This window comes from Aquarana catesbeiana, linkage group LG03, assembly GCF_042186555.1.
Source record: "Aquarana catesbeiana isolate 2022-GZ linkage group LG03, ASM4218655v1, whole genome shotgun sequence".
Taxonomy (NCBI): Eukaryota; Metazoa; Chordata; class Amphibia; order Anura; family Ranidae; genus Aquarana; species Aquarana catesbeiana.
This window is the reverse complement of record NC_133326.1, coordinates 611,010,499-611,032,617: the sequence shown is the minus strand read 5'-3', so window position 1 is coordinate 611,032,617 and position 22,119 is coordinate 611,010,499. Positions and strand designations below refer to the sequence as shown.

Below are 22,119 nucleotides of genomic sequence, written 5' to 3'. Positions count from 1 at the left end.
TGCTAAAAATATGCACTGTATCTGTACTAATGACACTGGCTGGGAAGGGGTTAACATCAGGGGCGATCAGAGGGTTAACTGTGTGCCTAGCCAGTGTTTTAGTGTACTGTGGGAGGTGCTTTTACTAGTAGAAGGCATGGTTTGGAGTTCCTGCTTTGCAGGAACAAAGGATCCATGCCTTCCTTACTGACAGAAATGGCAATCTGCCTTGTTTACATAGGCAGATTGCCGTTCTGCCTGTGTACCGAACAAACAGGCGGGTGCCAGCGGACATCGAGTCCACGGAACCCGCTGATTGGCTCCCGCCACCGGCAGCACGCACTGACACCTGCTACCCAGAAGTGCAGGATCACTTATATATACGTGATCCTGCGCAGCGCAGCCACCATGTAGCAGTATAACTGCTATAGGGCAGTCGGCAAGTGGTTAAAGAGAAAGTACAGTGTATCAACAAAGAGCACAAATTTTAGGCTAATATTGCTTTATCCTTTGAAGTAATTTTTTATGTGACTTTCACATTTCTATATGTTTCCACTTGCATGTTATTATTATCATAATAAATCTATTAGATTGTAAGCTCTTCTGAGCAGGGCCCTCTTAATCCTATTGTATTGTATTGTATTATAACTGTATTGTCTCCCTTTTATATTGTAAAGTGCTGCGTAAACTGTTGGCGCTATATAAATCCTGTATAATAATAATAATAATAATAATATTATAAAGCTTGACCAGTAGAGGGAGCTTTGTGTTTGACTCACAAAGCCTTATTCAAACTTACTGCGTAGCCTCCCTGGCGGTATTCCCGAGTGTGGCTCGGGGTTAAAATTCAGGACCATTAGCGGTAACCCCGAGCCACACTCGGGATTACATCGCAGGATCCTGGTGCCTCCTTACTTACCTTGTCCCCGGGATCCTGCGATGTCCCCCGCAGTGTCCGTGGGCTGTGTCCTGTTCCGAAGCCTCTCTGTGCCAGGCTCCGTTCCCTGCGAGCGTCGCAACGCACGGGGGCGGAGCCTGGCGGCAAATTCAAAATAATGTAAAAAGCATAACACATACAGTACTGTAATCTTACAGATTACAGTACTGTATGAAATCATTTCACATCCCATTTGTCCCCAGTGCTCTGGCCCATGCCCTGCATGCAGTTTTATATTGCATATACTGTTCTTTCTGCCTGGAAACTGGAGATTGTCCATAGCAACCAAAAAGTGTCCCTTTACGTCAAAAATGGCTTTAGACCAGCTAGAAAACAGCGATAGTAAATTAGAACACTTGCAGAATTGAGCGATAGTGAATCGTGTGGAAATTTATTTTATTACTATTTATTTTTATTTTTTTTAATTATTTTTTTTTTTTTATTATATTATAATTTATGTTTTTGTGTTTCAAACTTTATCATACCCGGTATATCTACTAGACTCTTGTTTGGACAGATTTAAGTGTGTTATTGTTAAGAATTACAGGCCTACAATATAAAACGCCAAATTTCCATGCAAAATAATTGTACCGCTTTCAGCACCTAAAATCAGAAAGAATCATACCGCCAGGGAGGTTAACAACTGCTGAGAAAAGATAGCAGCCCAAAGGAATTGCACTGTTTTCACAGAGTCAGAAGAACCATTAGCTTGTAAAAATCAGCTGTAATGTAAAAACCTTTTTACATATAGATAGCATACCTTCCATCATTTTGAGATGGGAATGAGGGACACCTACCAACAAACGTATGTAGGCATAGGACACACCCCCTGTCACACCCCCTTAAAGGAGAATTAACCAAAAAAGGTTAAGTAAATCCTCAAGGACTTTTACTTTTATTTACCACTACTATTCCTTTATATTAGCTTTTAAATTGTACAAATGCAGCAAATTTAGAAATTGAATGAAAGGTTTAGCACTGGGAAACACCGTTTTGAAAGATAAAAAGTGCATTTTATATACAACTATATGGATCGGTTCAAAATGAGGGACAAATGAGGATGAATGAGGGACAGAGGGACATTGCTCCAAATCAGGGACAATTGGGAGCTATGAGATAGAAGCAAAAAAAAAAAAAAAGACCCCCAAACCATTATAGTTGACCCTTTATGTAAACACTGTTAACAATATGTATTAAATTCAACACGGTTTTCATATATGGTTCTCAATTAGATATGTATGTGGGGACAGTCTTATTTGCTTGTTACATACACAAGCTCTGCTTCCTGCTAAGCAGAGTTACACAGTGGCTGTGTCTTATTGGTAATCTCTTTTAAACATGATAATGGTTTAGGGATGGCCTCTTTAGTGTGTTGTTCCAGTCCAGTAACAGGCCAGGACAGGCCCTGGACCTAGTGGGGTTGCTTTACTAAAACTGGAGAGTGCAAAATCTGGTGCAGCTCTGCATAGAAACCAATCAGCTTCCTGTTTTTTTTTTAATCAAAGCTTAATTGAACAAACTGACGTTAGAAGCTAATTGGCTATCATGCACAACTGCAGCAGATTTTGCACTTTCCAGTTTTAGTAAATCAACCCCAATGCGTAGTCTACAGAAAGATCCAGGACCTAGACATGTTGTCCGGCAGGGGTGCCTACATTAAAAGGATGGCTGAACAGTACAATTTCAAATCCCTGTTTTCCTGGAGTTAGGCTGGTGGTGCTAACCAAAAACAATAAAACAAAAAACTGGAATATTTCCTTGAACAAAAGCTTTAGAGAAAAGGTCCTGGCACTGGATGTCTGACATCTGATATGAACAATTTTGGAAAGGTTTACGCAGCAATTCAAAAGTCTATAGATAACAATAATTACCTCTGGCCATCACTTACAGGAAAAAAGAGCGATTTTCTAGAGGATTTGTATTCCTCTTAGCATGTGTTCACTTCAGATTTGTACTAAAGCCCCATACACACTATTAGATTTTCTGCAGATTTCTGTCTTCAGTCAGATTTACCAAAACCATATAATATGAGGTCAAACCTTAAGAGTTTCAATTTGTATGCAATCAGGCAGGCCCTTGCACTATTTGGTTTTGGTAAATCTGAAGACAAAAATCTGCAGAAAATCTAATAGTGTGTATGGGGCTTTAAGCCGAATGGATGGTTCAAAAACAACACAAATTCGGTTTACATTTACTAATTTGTCAAATGAGCCACAAAAAAATGTCTCGTGGTTGTGTTTACATTTTTTGTCTTTATGCTAGAAATGTACAAATGTATTTATAATCTGGTTAAAAAAAATAAAGATTTTTAATGGGCTCACTTTTTCAATAAAGTTGGAAACATCAGCTGATGGGAAAGGCTAAGGCTTGGCTTGGTTCAGGTTTCACTGATCATAAATGGAACGGCCATTTATGAGACCACTGACAGCCATGGCTAGTTAACTTGTGCAATTAACAGGCAATATGTTATTTGTAACCTATGCTGTGAACCCGCTGCCACCATTCTGCTCTAGACTGTATGACCAAAGTAATTGGAGAAATCGGGAAAAGGGTTTTTTAGAACCAAAAGACCTAAAAGTAAAAGAAATTAAAACAACTAACTGTATCTAAAAGGACAGCTAATAATATTCATTAGAATATGGTTTATTTACTAAGTAAGAATTACATTTTCCTGGCGCCAACATGGTAGCATACGCCAGGAAAGAAAAATTACGGTAAGTATTTTTTAAAAAAATCAATTTTCCTGGCGCCAACATGGCAGCATGCATGGATTGGCACAGGAAAGGGAAATTAGTATTTGATAAAATTTTCTTTTTTTTGTGCACTCCAATGTTGGACGAATTTAAAAAAATAAAAATAGGGATATATCCAAAACTATATAAATATTTCAAGTTAATACAGGTAATTGTAAAAAATCAGTAAACAGTATCTCCTACATAAATAGAAAATCAGAAGCACATTAACCACTTCAGCCCCGGAACAATAAAAAAAAAAAAACATTTTTTTTCCTCAGTTTAAGCTGATATGTATTCTTCTACATATTTTTGGTAAAAAAAAAATCGCAATAAGCGTATATTGGTTTGCGCAAACGGTATAGCATCTACAAAATAAGGGATAGATTTATAGCATTTTTATTATTACTTTTTTTACTAGTAATGGCAGCCAACTGCGATTTTTATCATGACTGCGACATTATGGCGGACACATCGGACAATTTTGACACATTTTTGAAACCACTGGCATTAATACAGCGATCAGTGCGATTAAAAATGCATTGATTACTGTAAAAATGTCACTGGCAGTGAAGGGGTTAACACTCTGGGGCAGTGAAGGGGTTAACTGTGTTCCCTGGGAGGTGATTCTAACTGAAGGGGGAGGGACTAACTACAGGAAGTGACAGATCGTGGTTTCTAGCTAATAGGAACACACGATCTGTCACTCCTGTCAGAACAGAAAAGGGAAGTGTGTGTTTCCATGGTCTGTGTCTCCTGGTCACGATCGCTCGTGGCCGGCGGTCATCGCGACCGTCAGCCACGAGCATCGGCACCCCCGCTGTGCAGCGGACACGCGGGCTTGCCTGCCATCTAGACCCCACGTACAGTAACGTGATTTCGTGCAGGGGAGCCAACCTGGCACAGTAAAACTGCGGCAGCTGGTCCGGAAGCTGTTAATTAAATGTAAAGTTTGTTTTTGCACATTAGCTATCACTTCTATATAAAGCAAGCTAGTAAATAACCATTTATGTTGTATGAGATTACAGGTCAGACATCAAATTGTATGCAGGAAAATCACACTTTCCACTCAAACTTCTTCTGTCCTTCCAGAAACTTTTACATATCCATGCCTGCAAGTTATTATAATCTCTATCACCTAAATCGGAGATCCCAAAAAATAAGAAAGAAAAAATCAACATTCTTAAGATGTAAAGGGGAACTGCTTCTTCTTTCACTGTCCAGTTAATGGCTGGGGCACATCCAGGACAACCTGGGCTCCATGAAAGAAAGTGGGTTGAATGATGGGCAGAAAAAAAAATACTATGGGGGGGGGGGATCTCTGCACTGACACTGCATACTACAGCAACAGCTGTTTGTTTTTTTCATTTTAATAACCTATTCCTTTTTTTCTTGCTATGTTTGGCTGGATTTCTGTTTTCACTTTATGTTGATTTTTTTATAAACTCATTCCTTTCTATAGAGTTTACTTGAGGGGAATTATTTTTTTCCCTCAACAAACCTGGCTACACATTAGGCCTGCATTTATAAATCAGTGAATGTAAGGTTACCCAAACATTCATTTCAAGTGAATCTTGCTGGTGTATGCATTTCAATTTACAGTAAATGATATCTCCTCCAGAGAATCTTTGGTGAATGTCACATTCACTGCTTTATAAATCCGTCTCTCTAAGTTGGCTTCCTGATGACACCTTTGGGTTAGAGATGAGTGGAAAGATGTTATCAAAACTATACTCAGCAAAATTGTTGCTAAAGTGGAAACTCTTAGTTTTGCTCAAAACTTGCTTGAAAAAATATATACTCTTTTCCTTTATTTAGAATGTGTGCTTTTTTGGAAGGATAGGGTAGTCTACTTTGTTTCACTTAGTACTTTTATTTTTTTCCCTTAATGTGAAAAAATGTCAAATAATGTTAGTGAGGATCCATGTTTTTTGGTACAAGAACAGGTCCAGCGTAGTTGGAATTAGTTTTTATAACCTTCAGGAGCCATTTTCCACAAAATATTACCAAAAAGATCTCATTTTGCCTTGCCGATTCACTCTAATGCTTTTTCAAAAATTTTGCCAAAATTTTCAGACTTTTTCTGAAAATTTGAGGAAATAAAAAACTCTTAATTTCACTTACCCTAATCTGAGCAAATATTCATTCTGGTGTGTGTGGGCAGAGTGGGAAATTATGTATGGATATGTGTATGCAGCTTATTTGCTTTTAGTTAATCAGAGTGCACCATTCCTGATTAACTAAAAGCAAAGCGAGGTTTAGCTAGCAAGTTTACAACCTTGGTAAATAAGGCCCATTACTTCCCTTACTCTGTCACCATGGCTTCAAATGTATTATGACTTGATGATCATCTTAACTGATGCTGATCATGAACATTCCCTAAAATTCTTTAAAAGAAGATGATAAAAGAATTGAATGAAAGCTGGAACATTTAAAAACTTGTAAAAACAATTATTTTAAAAATATTGTAAACGGTAAAAAAGAAATGTACTTTTCTTAAGTAAAAACATAAACATGTGTGTTTATAAAAATACGTAAAACATATTTGAGACTTGTGGGAATTAAAAACCATATATAGCCAAAATGTTTTTAGTTTTGGATAGAGTGGGGAAGGATTAGAACTCATGCCATGTTTTACTACCATTGGAAGCTTTATTGGAGAAATTCCTGCACTTCCTGGCTGGTAAAAAGGTTGTCCCCAGGACAGGAAATGAGGGGAAATCTCTCAAACAGCAACACAGACAAAGGTGTTTCCTTTGGTAAGTGGGGTAATGCTAAAACCCTTGACAGCTGTTTATTGTTGTCTCTTTCCCTGTTGCGGATTTTCCCTCATTTCCTGTCTGGTAAAACATCACTACAGCAGACAGTGAGGAGACATCTGTAATGGAGCCGGGACAGCAGTAAAACTTTACAAGAGCTCTAAACTTTCCCATTTCATCCAAAACTAAAATAAAAGGTGGGGTATTGATAGACTTTAACTGAAGTTCCTAGCAAAAACCTGTGAATACATAAAACCCCAAATAGCTTTATTTGTCATCATTCCTGCTCCTTAATAAATTTGCAGAGAAAGTCTGATAGCCATAAAAAAAAAAAAAAAAAAAAAAAAAAACACCAATATGTTCCCACCACTTAGTGCAAAAACATTCCACTGAACTTTGAGCCATTCACTTACAGGCTACCATTAATTGTTCCAGCCACGGGTATACATGTATGCACACACAATTGGGACACTTTTAGGTGGAATCCAGTTGACTAGCATGTTTTTGAATTACTAACCTCACAGGGATCATAATCCTCATACACTATGTGCCAAAATATTTTGGAGTTTGTCTGTGGAACATTGTGCCCAGTTAGCCAAGAGAATATTTGTAACATCAGGTACTGATGTCGGATAAGAAGCCCTTGCTCCCAACTAGCATTCCAATTTATTACAAAGATGTTGTTCATGGCACTGTGCAGGTCTCTCAAGTTCCTCCACACTAAACCCAACAATCCATGTCTTTATGGAGATGGCTTTGTTTACAAGGGCACAGTCAAGTTGGGACAGAAAAGTGCCTACTCCAATTGTCTAAAATGGTCTTTGTATGCTGTAGTATTAACAGTACCAACTATCGGGAACACTTGAACTCAAGAATTTGGTGGGTGTCCACATACATAAAGTGTATATATGTGTGCATACCTCCCAATCTTCTGAAATGGAAAGAAGACACCTTTTAGCACAAAATATTTAGGCAATGGACACACCTCTGATACCCCTGATCATGTTGACCATTATGAATTTAAGAGCAAGAATAGTTGCTTGAACTAATTGAGGATTTTTTTATCTGATTGACTACCATGCACAGCTGCACCAGATTTTGCACTTTCCAATTTAAGTAAATGAACCTCATTGTGTGATTATACATATAATGTATATATCACACAGTTAGATGAATGTTAAATGGTAAGGTGCTGTTCATGATGGCTTTCTTTAATATGCGTCAGTATGTTTACATCTATGGCGTGAGGCTGATGTATGTGTTGTGTGTACATAGCACTGGCATACATTATGTAGGTAGCAGCACATTATAAAGCATTCTCGTTCTCAGCTTCAAGCAGGTGATAAAAATAAGAGATAATTATATTTATTATATGCATTACTTTACACATCACCTTCGTGAATTAGCTATCATCAGGCTGTAAATGTCTCTCAAGAAAGAATGTTCTTTTCAGGAATTAATACCGTTCTAATGTCATATATGTGTTTTTTAGATCAAGTGCAGCAATCCTAATTAGTTGTGTTAGCTCTTTAAGGTAATCTGGTCTGGTATGGCAGAATTTACAGAAGATATGATTTTTTAAATGTGACATTTCATTGACTGTCCACCAGTTCTAAAATCACTTTTCTATTATATGATGAGGGTGAGGGAGCCAAAGAAAAATCATATCCATCAGTCTGTATTGTTGAGATCTGTCACTAATCAACACTTTGAATTTTAGCAAACTTGGCAGAATTATTTATTATTTATGGCTACCCTAGGAGTTTTCATGACTGTCCAATATATATCCCAGTACAAAGATATATAACCATGTAGGAAAATTAAATACTGTGGTTTCAAACATACAACAAAGCACATACACTTAAGTCTGTGATGATGCCATGATCTTCAATTAACCTGTCACATTGCATTACCTTTTTCTAGGTTTTTCCTTAAATTCTTTTTGAAATGTAACCAGAATTGTCTGAAGACTGCAGGGAACCCCCGAGACATGAGACGATTCCAGGTATGTACCCTTTATATTTAAAGTGAAGTTATGACATGGGATGCAAGATCACGGTATTGTTCATTTTTAAACTCATGTTACCAATGTCAATATACACTATATTGTCAAAAGTATTGGGCCGTCTGCCTTTACATGCACATGAACTTTAATGGCACCCCAGTCTTAGTCTTAGTCAATATTGAGTTGGCCCACCCTTTGCAGCAATAACAGCTTCAACTTTTCTGGAAAGGCAGCCCACAAGGTTTAGGAGTGTGTCTATAGGAATGTTTGACCATTCTTCCATAAGCGCATTTGTGAGGTCAGGCACTGATGTTGGACGAGAAGGCCTGGCTCGCAGTCTCTGCTCTATTTCATCCCAAAGGTGTTCTATCAGATTAAGGTCAGGACTCTGTGTAGTCCAGTCAAGTTCACCCACCCTTTGCTCATCCATGTCTTTATGGACCTGTTTATACACTGGTGTGCAGTCAGAAGTTAGAACAGGAAGGAACCATCCCCAAACTGTTCCCACAAAGTTAGGAGCATGAAATTGTCCAAAATGTCTTGGTATGCTGATCCCTTAAGAGTTCCCTTTCACTGGAACTAAGGGGCCAAGCCCAACCCCTGAAAAACAACCCCACACCATAATCTCCCCTCCACCAAATGATTTGGACCAGTGCAGAAAACAAGGTCCATAAAGACATGGATTAGCGAGTTTGGTGTAAGGGAACTTGACTGGGAACCCCATAGAACACCTTTGGGATGAATTGGAGTGGAGACTGCAAGTCAGGCCTTCTCGTCCAACATCAGTGCCTGACCTCACAAATGCGCTTCTGGAAGAATGGTCAAACGTTCCCATAGACACACTCCTAAACCTTGTGGACAGCCTTCCCAGAAGAGTTGAAGCTGTTATAGCTGCAAAGTGTGGGCCAACTCAATATTGAACCCTACGGACTAAGACCAGGATGCCATCAAAGTTCATGTGTGTGTAAAGGCAGGCGTCCCAATACTTTTGACTATATAGATATCTATATATATATATATATATATAGAGCGGCACAGTGGTGTAGTGGGTAGCACTTTCGCCTAGCAGTAAGAAGGGTCACTGGTTCGAATCCCAACCACGACACTACCTGCCTGGAGTTTGCATGTTCTCCCTGTGCCTGCGTGGGTTTCCTCCGGGTACTCCGGTTTCCTCCCACACTCCAAAGACATGCTGGTAGGTTAACTGGATCCTGCCTAAATTGTCCCTAGTATGTATGAATGTGAGTTAGGGACCTTAGATTGTAAGCTCCTTGAGGGTAGGGACTGATGTGAATGTACAATGTATATGTAAAGCGCTGCGTAAATTGACGGCACTATATAAGTACCTGAAATAAAATAAAATAAATATAGATATCTATCTAGATAGATATCTATAGATATCTATCTAGATAGATATCTATAGATATCTATCTATAGATATCTATCTATATCTATATAGAGGGAGAGATAGAGATAGATAGATGGAGCCATATGTGACCATGATTCTAACTTCTGAAATATTTAATAATTACAATATATTTTTAACATAGAATTGACTTTTTTTCCTCGCCCCTTTATTACTCTTTCAATGTATTCTAGGTTTGCTATGCTGGTGGTGTTGTGTTCCCATCCCAGGTTCCTGTCACATCTTAGGGACACACTGACACCTCGAGCACAGGGAAACATGGAAGCAGTTAAGGTGGCAGAGTGGCCCTCTGACCTCGATCTGTTTAGATAAGATGTTAAGATTTCCCAAGGTCAGCAGGTCTCTTGTGTAGTGTTTCTGGGCCTGGCTTTGTCTGACCCTCAGACCCTAGAGGCTCACTACTCGAGCCGGAATGGCAGCACATTGAAACAATGCTTAATACGTTTATTTATTTTTACAGTTATTAACTATTTACTATATACACAAAGTAACAAGAGAATGTGGGACTGAGAATGTGAGAAATTGGTGCTATTTTTCCGTTATGCTCCTTGGTATAACTAGCTATAGTAGGGTAGCCACATTGACAGTGGGTTTTATTATTTTACGGTAACGTTGGTAGACTTACTTTCTAAGCTTTCAAAGCAGATCTGCTGGTTTACGCTTAATGTGCAAATGCGCATTTAAATTGTAAAAAAAGTTCTCTTTCTTTGTAGTTTTTGTATCAAAACAATTGTTATATTGAATTATTGTACTTACTGTATGTGTATGGTCAGCATTTGTGTCAATTAGTTGTTGTTTACAGACAAACTACATACTAACCAGAGGAACTGAAAAAAATGGAGGGAAAGAAAAATTGTTAAAAAAAAAAAAAATATTGTCAAAAATTGTCAGTTAGAAAAGTACACAACCAAGCTTTTTTTTTTAATTTTAACATTGTCTTAAAAATAATTTACATAGAATTTAACCCTCTTGTATTGTATTTTAACTGTACTATCTCCCTTTATATTGTATTGCTCAAACTGTTGGCACTATAAAAATTCTGTATAGTTTAAAAATATTAATATTAAACCAGAGTTCCAGGCAAAAATTGAACTCTGAAACAAAAGAACACTCCTTTTTCATACCTTTTTGGTATGTCCCATGGTGTTGCGGCGAGGTACGTCACCTCTGCGTTTTTTTTATCCCCTCCTACTTCCCCCGTTGCCCTCTGGGACCTGTGTGTATCCCAAAATACGACGGGACCATTCAGAAAGCACCGGGCGACTTGCGCATGTGCGGTAGGAAACGACTGTGAAGCTTGAAGGCTTCACTGCCGGTTTCCCTTACTTGCAATTCCAGCGCCCGCACCCAAAGCCGATGGACAGATCTGCTTTGGGTGCCGACATTGCGGGCTCCCTGGACAGGTAAGTGTCCTTATATTAAAAGTCAGCAGCTACAGTACTTGTAGCTGCTGACTTTTATTTATTTTTTCCCCGGGCTAGAACTCCACTTTAACAAGTTGTAAACAGTGGGGTTGATTTACTAAAAAACTGGAGAGTGCAAAATCTGGTGCAGCTCTGCATGGTAGCCAATCAGCTTCTAACTTCAGCTTGTTCAATTAAGCTTGGACAAAAAAAAATTGTGATTTTAGCTGTAGCCTTCAAGTACCTCCAACAGGTCATGTTTTTATGACTTTCCTAATATTGCACAGATAATTAGATCTGTGTTACTTTATCAGTAGTTAGCATCACTATTCCAACTAAAGGAAGAACACTGGGTGGTAAACACTGCTTTTTAGAGATGCTTGGTTCAACTAACAAGATGATGGCCTGTACACTGCCAGGCCGGCCTCCCTGATCTCTTAATACTATCAAATAATCAGATTTGCCTGGACATTCTCCAGCTTTAATAACCTGAGATGGTTTAATTAACTAATATTACATACAAATTTAACTTTGCTTGTTAATTTGTTTTAGAAAGGATGGTTTTAGAAAGGACTATGTTTTAGAAAGGATGTGGGAAAAGCGGGAGTGAATCATTATTCAGGTTCAGGTGGTCAGATGGTCAGTGTGTTACAATATGTGCTACTTCATTTCTAATGTTTCTCTGTCCACAGGTTGTCCTCTCCACCACGGTGAATGTAGATGGACATGTCCTGGCCGTGTCAGACAACATGTTTGTTCATAACAACTCAAAGCATGGGAGGCGGGCAAGACGGCTGGACCCTACGGAAGGTACGGACGCTTGTCTGGAGTACGGTACGGCCTTCTCCTTCTTTATCTGCATCCAGAGACTGAACTGCAACTCAATTCACATATTTTATTGAGGGATGTGGAAAGTGGAGGTGTTCCCACCTCAACCATTTATTTGCTGGCTTTCATTTCGTAACCATCAGTTGTAAAATCAAATGGAATATTATCGGTTGATATGGACAGCACAGACATTTTCCACTTTCTCCATTTTTACAGGATATACATTTAGATTTCAAACGACCCACAACTTGTAATTATTTATTCTTAGTATTTTTTCTTTTAGAATACAATATTATACACTTACATTTATTACAGATTATGGAGTTTTACAGGTTTTATTGGTAGTAAACAGTCACGCAAATAAGTAAAAATGGATATTACTTTTCAAAATCAAGACATAAAATAGTCAACAAGGCGCAGTTTAAAATTAGAATGAGTTGATGAGTTAATTTTTATTCACACATCAAAAGCTCAAATTAGAACATACCTTTATTTATTTATTTTTTGTTTACTCTGCCCCTACTCTAATGTAGACAAATTAGTTTTACTCTTTTAGACTTTTTTTTTAGAAATGTATCCCTCAAAACCACATACACTGAGCACCAAGATCACTTACCTTTTATGTGAAACAACAACCATCATCCTTAGAAGGGACAACAGAATACCCATAAGTACCTGAAATAATAAATAATACTAACCATCTTTAGTGAGTGTGCCTAAAGTATAGCTGAAGGAAAAACTTTTTCTTTAGTTTTAAATAGAATGGAAAGGGATTAGAACACCTGTAAGGTTTTAATGCTGTCTGTGTCACTGTTAGGAAGATTCACCCTCTCTATTTGTCCTATTGACTGTAATCACTGAAAGTGAAAGAAAATCCCAAATGTTTAGTGATCAGTAGAACAGGAATAGAGGGTAAATCTTTCAATGAGGACACTAGTTCTGATGAAAATAGTGACCACCGGGCATTTCCTTCACTTTGGGGGGATTTCCTCTCACTTCTGGGAAATCTCCCCAATGGGACAATGGATTGCCAAAAAAAAAAGACAGGGGATATAACCCTCCCTTAGCCTAACCCAGTTTAAAAAAAAAAAAAAAAAAGTTTTGTCCTTGTCTCTGCTTTGTGCACCTCTTTTCATTTTTTTTATTACTTAAAAATATCATATCTTAACTTGTTTGTACTAAAAAAATAGAGCCTTAGGCGTGTGCCTGCTTTGCCAGAAAACAAAAATACACCTCATATACACAAACTAACTATATATAAACACTAATGACTTTGTCCCATATTTACTGCTAATATATTTCATTAAATGATATAGTGCTGACCCTAAAATAGGACCTCTAGAGACTTTATAAATAGAACTACAAAGCTGTAGCATCGTAGCTTTTCCAGTTAGAGAGAATTATTAATACCGAAATATTATTTTGAATATTATCTCTCTACGGCTGCTCCTGTTGCTTTTTCTCTACATGTCCTGTGTTACCCATGTGAGGAATTAATGAACTAGAAGAGAATGATTGAATCAGTAAGGAATTTAGTGTGGTGTTAATTTTCCCCCAGCGGGCGGTCAAACGGTGGAAATAAATCCCAGAGTGCTTTGCTAGAATAGAGTCCAGCTTTGGTTAAAGTGATTGGACTTGATTGACTGGCTGCTCATTTCTGGAAGCTCGCCAGAGATCTGAGGCACCTTTGACCCTGTCAGTGGTGGAAACCGAGTGATAGATTGAGCCTGGTTATGGCTCCTGATGGAACTTGAAGTTGTGAGGCCTACACATATGTAAGGGGAAGAAGCCATAAAAACATAAAGTAAGAGATGCAGATAATACCTACCCAACGAGGACTTTTTCCGTACCTGCTGTGAATCTCAGTAGTTGATCTCTAGCTTTGTTGAAGATCATACTGAGTGGGTTTCTTTAGCTAGGCAATACAAGCAGCAACACTTACTTACAAAATGTAGTAACCATATAGAATCTAACCTCAATTAAATTTAATGCATTCAGATCAGAAAACTATAAAATTTGACTGGGTTAATGTCCGTTGCAGAATAATATTTGCTTTTTGAATAAGTTTGAAGATTTCATACATTTTTTGTGAAATATCAAATGGAAACAAACTGTCATGTCTGTTATCGATATTAAATGACTTTACGATTTGTTTTTCCCAAAGACCCCTTTAATAGTTATACCACCCAATTATATTACCAAACAATTCAGAGCTACAAATGGCTAGTTCATCATCTGATGAGTGATGACATCATCACACTCTACCTATAGCACATTTAGACACAGGACCGTCACCCAAGGAGTCTCCATGAATGTTCTTTGTTCTGTGTGCAAGGATGTCTGACCAAGCACATGAATCCTTTTTTTTTTGGTCCTAGAATTCCAAACTTTAATTTAAAAGGAATTGTGTGCTTTGGACATTAAAATGTTTCCATATTCTGAACAGTAAAACAGCTTTAAAGCACTGCGGAGTAATTAAACCTCAAATTTCAAAATAGAAGAAGGAAAGGCCTTGAAGGCAGGTCTCTGCACACTGCTCTCCCCCCCTTTATGTACACACGCTCTATTTCTATATATCTATATCAGAGGGGAAGCAGAGTAAACTGAGCTGCTGAAATGAAACTAAGTGAAAAGGAATTTCTTCACAGTGTACGTAGCTATGGAGGTCACTCTATGCATGGTTCCCTTTTTCACTCAGGACCTTCTCTCTGCTGCACAAAAATACCAAAAAACATGTTAGCCAATATACTTTCCTTTCCCCTGGCTTCCATAGTGCAATGGGCGACATCACCATCCTTCCAATGAGATCCTGGAGAATGCTGAGCACTCCACATATCACAGTGCAGTAGTGTCATCTCTCGAGATTATCGCTTCTTGCAATTCTCTGGGATCTCACCTGATGGATGGTGATGTCACCTCTGCCTAGGCATTGCGGAAGTAAGGTAGGTATATTAACTAACTTTTTTAACATTTTTGTGCTGTAAACGAAGATCGGAGAGGGGGCCCCATTAAATGGACCATGCTATTTAAATGCAATGTTCGTTTTAAGAATTTGTAAACATTTGAGTGTCCACAGCCTAAACACATTTCCACTTTTGGGGGGGTTGGAAGCCTGATATATATGCGTAGTTACTCCATTGTATCTGAAAATTCAAATGAGTTATTGTATACCTACCAATGTTTTTAGGTGAGATCCCAGGAAAACAAAACATTTCTTGCTATTGAGATGGGGAGGGGTCTTCATTTTAGAAAAATTGAGCTACACCCTACCACCACAACACTGAAATTTATTTTTAATGTGAGCATCTGTAAACTGTCCATAAAAATACAGGTTTATGGCGGTCACTCATGCAAGTCCAATTATTTTCAGAGTAAATGAACTGCAGGTTTCGCACAGAGAAGTATCGGGCTCAAACGACTTTGAATCTTCATGGAGAGGGACAGTAAGGAAAGCCACAAGCTGGAGTCCATGGCTGCCATATCTGGTGTAACATGTTTGGAATAGGATTTCTACCCTGTCCAACTGACTGTTCACCCAGACATAATGTTAGGGGCTTCTAGTAGACAACCCAGTAAAATAGCTGGGGGTCCCAATAACATAGTTTTTTTTTTTTTCTTGGAAACCCCTTTATAACCTGTTGGGAGAAATAAACAAGACACAAGTGGTTTTATCCAAATAATGGATATTTTCAAAAGGGCTTCAGTGGATTAAACAGCTGGGACAAGCTTATGTTTTATGTGTAAATAAAATTTTGGAAGGTGTAGAACTTCCTGGATTTTGTTTTCCCCCTGCACGCTCTTACAAGTTACTGGGGTGTCACTGCTATTGCTATCTATTCTTAAAACAAACAGTCTTCTACCCCTTGAAAACAGGCCTTAAGGGACACAACAAGCTTCCTGTCACCTGTGTAGACTCCACTAAGTGATACAAGTGTTACAGCGGAGTTTTCTATTACCAATGGCCTGTCTTCTCTATAAAATCTGTATTTCTTTTGGTTTTTTATATGATGATTTTTTTTCCATTATCTGACAGACTGTTAAGTATTTTTAAGTCTGGTTATAATCCACAATTCTGCAATGAAATCATAACTTTAGCCAGAACACGCCCTTAAAAAGAATGTGAAAAGGAAACGTAAAATGAAGTTATGAAATATAAAATTACACTTCCCAAAGATAAACACAGAAGGGACCCCAGTGCAGATGTGAATTCTCCCAGTAATTGACATTTCATCTTAAAGGGGGGGGGGGGGACGTGGAGTTGGTGAGTAAACTCTTCAGATTAGTGATTTGTATATTTTGTATTGATTTTAGCCATGGCACCCTACCCAGGGCACACTAGAAATTTATGGAGCGTTGCTACTGCTCTTCAGATATAACCAAATTGTCAGGAGAGATCTACCTGCCAGAGTCCTAGAGAGCTCATGAAGTATGATGAAAAATACAACAGTCCACCAACAGTAAAATCAGTTTTGGATGGAATTAAAGTGTATGTAAACCCAAGTACATTGATGAAATATATTGACGACTACCCAACCTTGGACGTGGTAGTTACATTAGTTTTCTTTTTGCAGGCTTCTTTTCCCTTTATTTTCACTTGGTGATCCTGCCAGTAACACACTTCTTGTCCTTGGATGACAGCTCTCACTGTACTTTTTCAATGGAGGAGAAGAGCCGTCACTCTAGGGCAGGACATATTTCCCCTGTCTTCGTCTTCATAAAATAGGTTGGGGGTGTTCTGAGGTTCACAAAGGTGAACTAGATGGTTTATAACAGAGGCAGAACCATCAGCTCACTATGGGAATTTAGGAGCTCATTGGATATCTGACAGGATCAACAGGAAATGTTGGGCTTACTGTTAAAACAAAATGCTTTCAATAGTGTACTTAACAGATTAAACAGGAGCAAATAAGAGAAGTTTGTTAGGCTTTACGTACACCTGTAGTTCACATTACATTCTCATTTGCTGAAAGGCTACGCTTCTATTTTCTGTTCTTATCCAATATTAGGCTGAAAAGAGGATAACTGTTGTTTCTTCCAATGTGTCAGTTGTATCCAGGAACTCATTTTCCTTAAATATACAGCTTTATATCTTCTGCTCTGAGCTTCTAAACACAGACATATGCACTAATATACGCACATGCATATCTCCAAAAACACATATGTTTTCTTGATGATATGTTAGGGGTATGGCAAACATTGCTGGGTAGAACATTGAGTGATATGACATATGTTTATATATCTACAGCCACACCTTGCATCAAGGCCATAAGCCCAAGTGAAGGTTGGACTACAGGAGGTGCTATGGTCATCATCATTGGGGACAATTTTTTTGATGGTCTTCAAGTGGTGTTTGGAACGATGCTAGTTTGGAGTGAGGTAAGTGAATAAGTATGTCCTAGATAGGTTGTGCACACTCTATCAAAATCTGCGTGGTTGTCATCGTTTACAGGGTATATGCTTATCATAGTCTTAAAAAGAGTCACAGCAAAAGCATTTTTTAAGGTTCACCATGGACATCCTTTTGAAGTCTGTGTTATGTGCCTGCTAATAGGTGGATCAAGGAGCCAAATAAAACAAGGAAAAATACCCCCTAAATGGGACTTTGATACACCACCAACTCTATGATAAAAAAAAATCTTTAATAATATAAGATAAAAAGACGTAAAGGCGTCTACACAATGCATGAATACATTACATGAAAAACAGAACAAAAAATACACAAATACAGATCATCATATCATATGTACTCTCCAAGGGGTGGTGTACCCTGATATCTGACGCGTTTCCAGTATTCTGATACCTTCATCAGGGGTTGAGAGTTGAGTATATTTACATATGTATAAATTCCGATGGAATGATTCTATGTTCAAAGAGCACCGAAGGTGATTAAATCAAGTAGAATGTTTCATGGACACCAGGCCATAATGATGGAAGAGTTATAGGTGTACTGTTTCCAGCATCAGTGAATGTTGTTCAGAACTGCATAGGACGGATGGTCGTTAGAGCTTTTAGTGTGGGCTACATAACGGGCGGATGAATATCCAGACATCCATATGTGGATGTGTCCTGTGGGTGTCCAGGTCCAGTATATGGCGTGCCTCCCTTGGAGAGTACATATGATATGATGATCTGTATTTGTGTACTTTTTGTTCTGTTTTTCATGTAATGTATTCATGCATTATGTAGACGCCTTACGTCTTTTTATCTTATATCATTAAAGATATTTTTTTATCATAGTGGTGGTCTTTCAAAGTCCCATTTAGGGGGTATTTTTCCTTCTTCTTTCACACCAGGGTTGGGACCAGCAAGAGCTAATAAGGGGCCATATTATCTTGTCCATTACCTAGAAACACAGAAGATGTGTTCTTGCAAATCTTTAAGTTGCTGCAGTTTAGCAGTTGATAGTCATCGTATAAAACTGAGCTTCACACAAGGAGCTGAAAAATATTTGTGTCAATCCTCACCCCCTCTGTTGAGAGCACTGCTTACATTAGTGGCCATGGGGAACCTTCTACTGCATTATGGGAGCTGACCTTTTTCTATCTGGTTCAGACCTAATGAACTATAGCAAGCTTACAATCAGGAGCAGCCACATAAAAAGTCCTATTTTTTAAAAATTTTGTCACATGTTCCAGTGACCCAACAACTCAATAAGCAATAAGGAATTTTTTTTCACTTAGGCTCCTTTCACACTGGGGCGGTGGGTACATTGGTGGTAAAATGCCGCTATTTAAAAAAATGTTTTCAATTGAGCTTTTTACTCCCCCGTAGCGGCCGAGAAAGGGTTAAAACCGCTGCAAAGCACTGCTACAACAGCACTATGCCGGCGGTATAGCCTTGCTGCCCCATTGATTTCAATGGGCAGGAGGGGTTTAGGAGTGGTGCTCCTTCACCGCTCCACAGATGCTACTAGCAGGACTTTTTTCAACGTCCTGCCATCGCACCGCTCCAGTGTGAAAGCCCTCGGGGCTTTCACGTTGGAGAGACAGCAGCGGCTCTTTCAGGACGCTTTGCAGGCGCTATTTTTAGCATTATAGCGCCTGCAAAGCGCCCCAGTGTGAAAGGGGTCCAAATGGACTTCTGTCTTCTATAATGTTTGTATTTTGTAGTTTGTAGTTCTCAGTGCTTCTATATGTAAAGAGGCCCACAGGAAAACCATTAAAGTGTATGTCAAGCCAAAACCTTTTTTTGGATTTGGATAGCATGGGGAAGATTTTTACTGCTATCCTGGGCTCTGTTATATAATTTTACCCTCTCTTCATGTCCTGTTGACAATGGTCTAAGCAGAAAAGAAGTGGGGGGAAATCTGCAACAGTGACACAGACAGAGTCCCGGGTAGCGGTAAAAATCTGACAAGGGTTCTAACGTTTCTACATGTTATCCAAAACTAAGAAAAAAAGTTTGCTGGTACCCATAGTAGTCACATAATTTTCTTTGGCTATATTCATACCCTTGAACTGTGACCTATTACAAACTCTGCAGATATGGAACAGATTTTTACATTATAAAGTGAATTCTGAGCATAGTCAATGGAAGCTGATTTGGTATGTGTTGTCACTCATTGCATTGTGATCTAAAAATGAAACAGATCATCCAATATAGAAAATAACATGACATCTCAAGGTGAACTGCAAGGTCTGACCTATATCAAGGATGCAGCTGTGGCAAAAAAAACTGAGCTGTGGAATACTTGGCTGGAAACCAGAAAATTAAAGATGAACTCAGGAATTATTTCCAGATGTTTACAATATATATATATATATATATATATATATATATATATATATATATATATATAGTCAGTTCCAAAATTAAAAATGTACTATTCAGATTATACGGCAATATGTATTTCCTGTTTCTCACATTTACCAGCCATTTTCCATGCCAAAGACTCATCTGCATGGATATGAAGCATCGATGGTATGTGCAGTTCATGCACAGTATCTTGGATTTGTCATTTTTGTTGTGCAGGTTAGCAGTCTATGGACAGGGATGCCTAGCTCTGCTTTTCAAGGGCTACTTTTAGGCAATGGTTGAATAGAAGACATTGCATTGCTTAAAGTGGAATTTCCCTAAATCCCCGATATGTATTAATTCCAGAAAATGTGATAATTGCACACCCTCTTAAAGTCCTAGATCCCCACAAATATAACTGTACTTACATTAAACCATACCACTTCCTGCATGCCTAAACTTTTCTGGGGTCTTAGAATTGGGGAAAAATTTGTTGGGAGGTATGGACATCAAATATGGATTCTGGAATAGAGCAATAATAGAAGACCAATGGTCTTGTGTCTGTGAGCCATAGTGATTTTAATCAGGGATGTATTCAAAGTGGAAATGCATATATAGAGATATGGAAGATGATACACAGTTTTAATTCTTAAATGTGTAGGGAAATGTGTAGGGCAATAATTGCTTCAAAGCCTACTACAAAAATGACTAAGAAGACCAAGAGAGATTTACGCTCTTCTGTATGCTCTGGAAACCATTATCACTGGGACTGAAAGTAGTGGAAAATCTAAAATTAGGAGTTGTTACTAGAACAGGAATTGAGGGAAAGATTTCTAGTGGTAATACTCCAAAACAACTGTCTAAGAGAGATATTGGCTTTAGATATACTTTGAGACCTGCATTTTAATAAATTCACTTCAGTTACTCACTTATTTTGTCTCTTTTTATTCTCACAGCTGATCACTCCACATGCTATCCGGGTACAAACGCCACCACGACACATTCCAGGAGTCGTAGAAGTGACCCTGTCCTACAAATCCAAACAGTTCTGCAAAGGGGCCCCTGGAAGGTTTATTTACACAGGTAAATGTGACTGCTGATCAGAGAGAATCCCTACCATCCTTATCAGTGTTAATTTCGTCGACTAAAATGACTAAAACATTTTAGTCGACTAAATGAATACTATTTTAGTCGAATAAAATAAGACTAAAACTAAAACAATTGAGATGAATAAAATACGATTGCAGCAGTGTATGGTAGCCAATCAGCTTCTAACGTCAGCTTGTTCAATTAAGCTTTGCATTAAACCTGATTGGTTTCTCTGCAGAGCTGCACCAGATTTTGCACGCTCCAGTTTTAGTAAATCTGTCCCCATACGTTTTAGAGTGCTGGTGAAAAAAGTTGTACTTTACAATCTCTGTGGTAGGATTAAAGTAAACCTATCAAAAAAACTCACTTTGCATAAATCAGCAACATTAATAAATCACATTATTATTTGAAATTAATACCATTTTTCATTCAATGGAAAAATCAGCAGTGAGCCAAACACATATGCAGTAAATTAGTATGCTGGGGTTTCCAGGTGTCCATAGTAAGAAGCAGCATTTAAAATGTTCATTATATTAAGAAAAAAAATGTACATATAGGTGTACTTGGAAGAACTGATGTTTTTTTATATGCTAAAAATGGACACACCGAATATTGATTTGATTTTACAGCACTTTTTCACAAATTCCTAAAACTTTATATATACCGTGTATATTTAATTTGTTTATAAACCATGTACAGAAGATTGTTTTAATAACACAGTACAGACCAGTACTGTGCTATTACCTGTTCTCTTCTGAAGAACTAACCCAGGCTATAGAATCATGATGCAGATAATATTGTTAGAACAGAAAATGTGGGGTAATCTAAATTTAAATCCATAAATAATGAATCACACTTTGCAAGCATCACCTAGTGTAAATAGCAGACATTTCACACCTTACTTTAGTGACAAATTATAACCATTGCTGCCCATTATGAGTGAGAACACTGGGCTCCCAAAGGGTTCACTATATTCTATAAAGAAAAACAATTATTCTAAAAATCCATTTTACATCCATTTGCAAGGTGCAGTAGGTGTCAGTAAACAGAGCTGGGACATAATGTGATATAGAGCCTCTTCCACATTACTTCTATCCCAGGACTATACCAAATCTCATCCAGCTTAATTCATTTGGGGTTTGAGATTCAGTGGCGGCTGAAAGTGTATTATTAAACTGCTTAAACATACCCAGTGGAATAGGGGAAAGTCTAAGTTTAACCAACGTT

The 22,119-nt window shown here is 38.1% G+C and overlaps 1 protein-coding gene across 4 annotated transcripts in view; it reads left to right on the top strand.

Moving 5' to 3' along the window:
- The window catches only part of EBF2 (EBF transcription factor 2), a 132,641-nt gene that overhangs the window by 98,530 nt on the left and 11,992 nt on the right, over nt 1–22,119 (top strand). For 2 of the 4 annotated variants that reach the window (XM_073622238.1, XM_073622236.1), the window contains exons 7-10: nt 8,331–8,412; nt 11,934–12,051; nt 17,315–17,445; nt 20,760–20,886. In XM_073622238.1, coding sequence (XP_073478339.1) covers nt 8,331–8,412; nt 11,934–12,051; nt 17,315–17,445; nt 20,760–20,886 — 458 coding nt within the window. Of the gene's footprint in view, nt 1–8,330; nt 8,413–11,933; nt 12,076–17,314; nt 17,446–20,759; nt 20,887–22,119 lie in introns of all 4 variants that reach the window. The other 2 variants (XM_073622237.1, XM_073622235.1) reach the window with 1 other exon arrangement.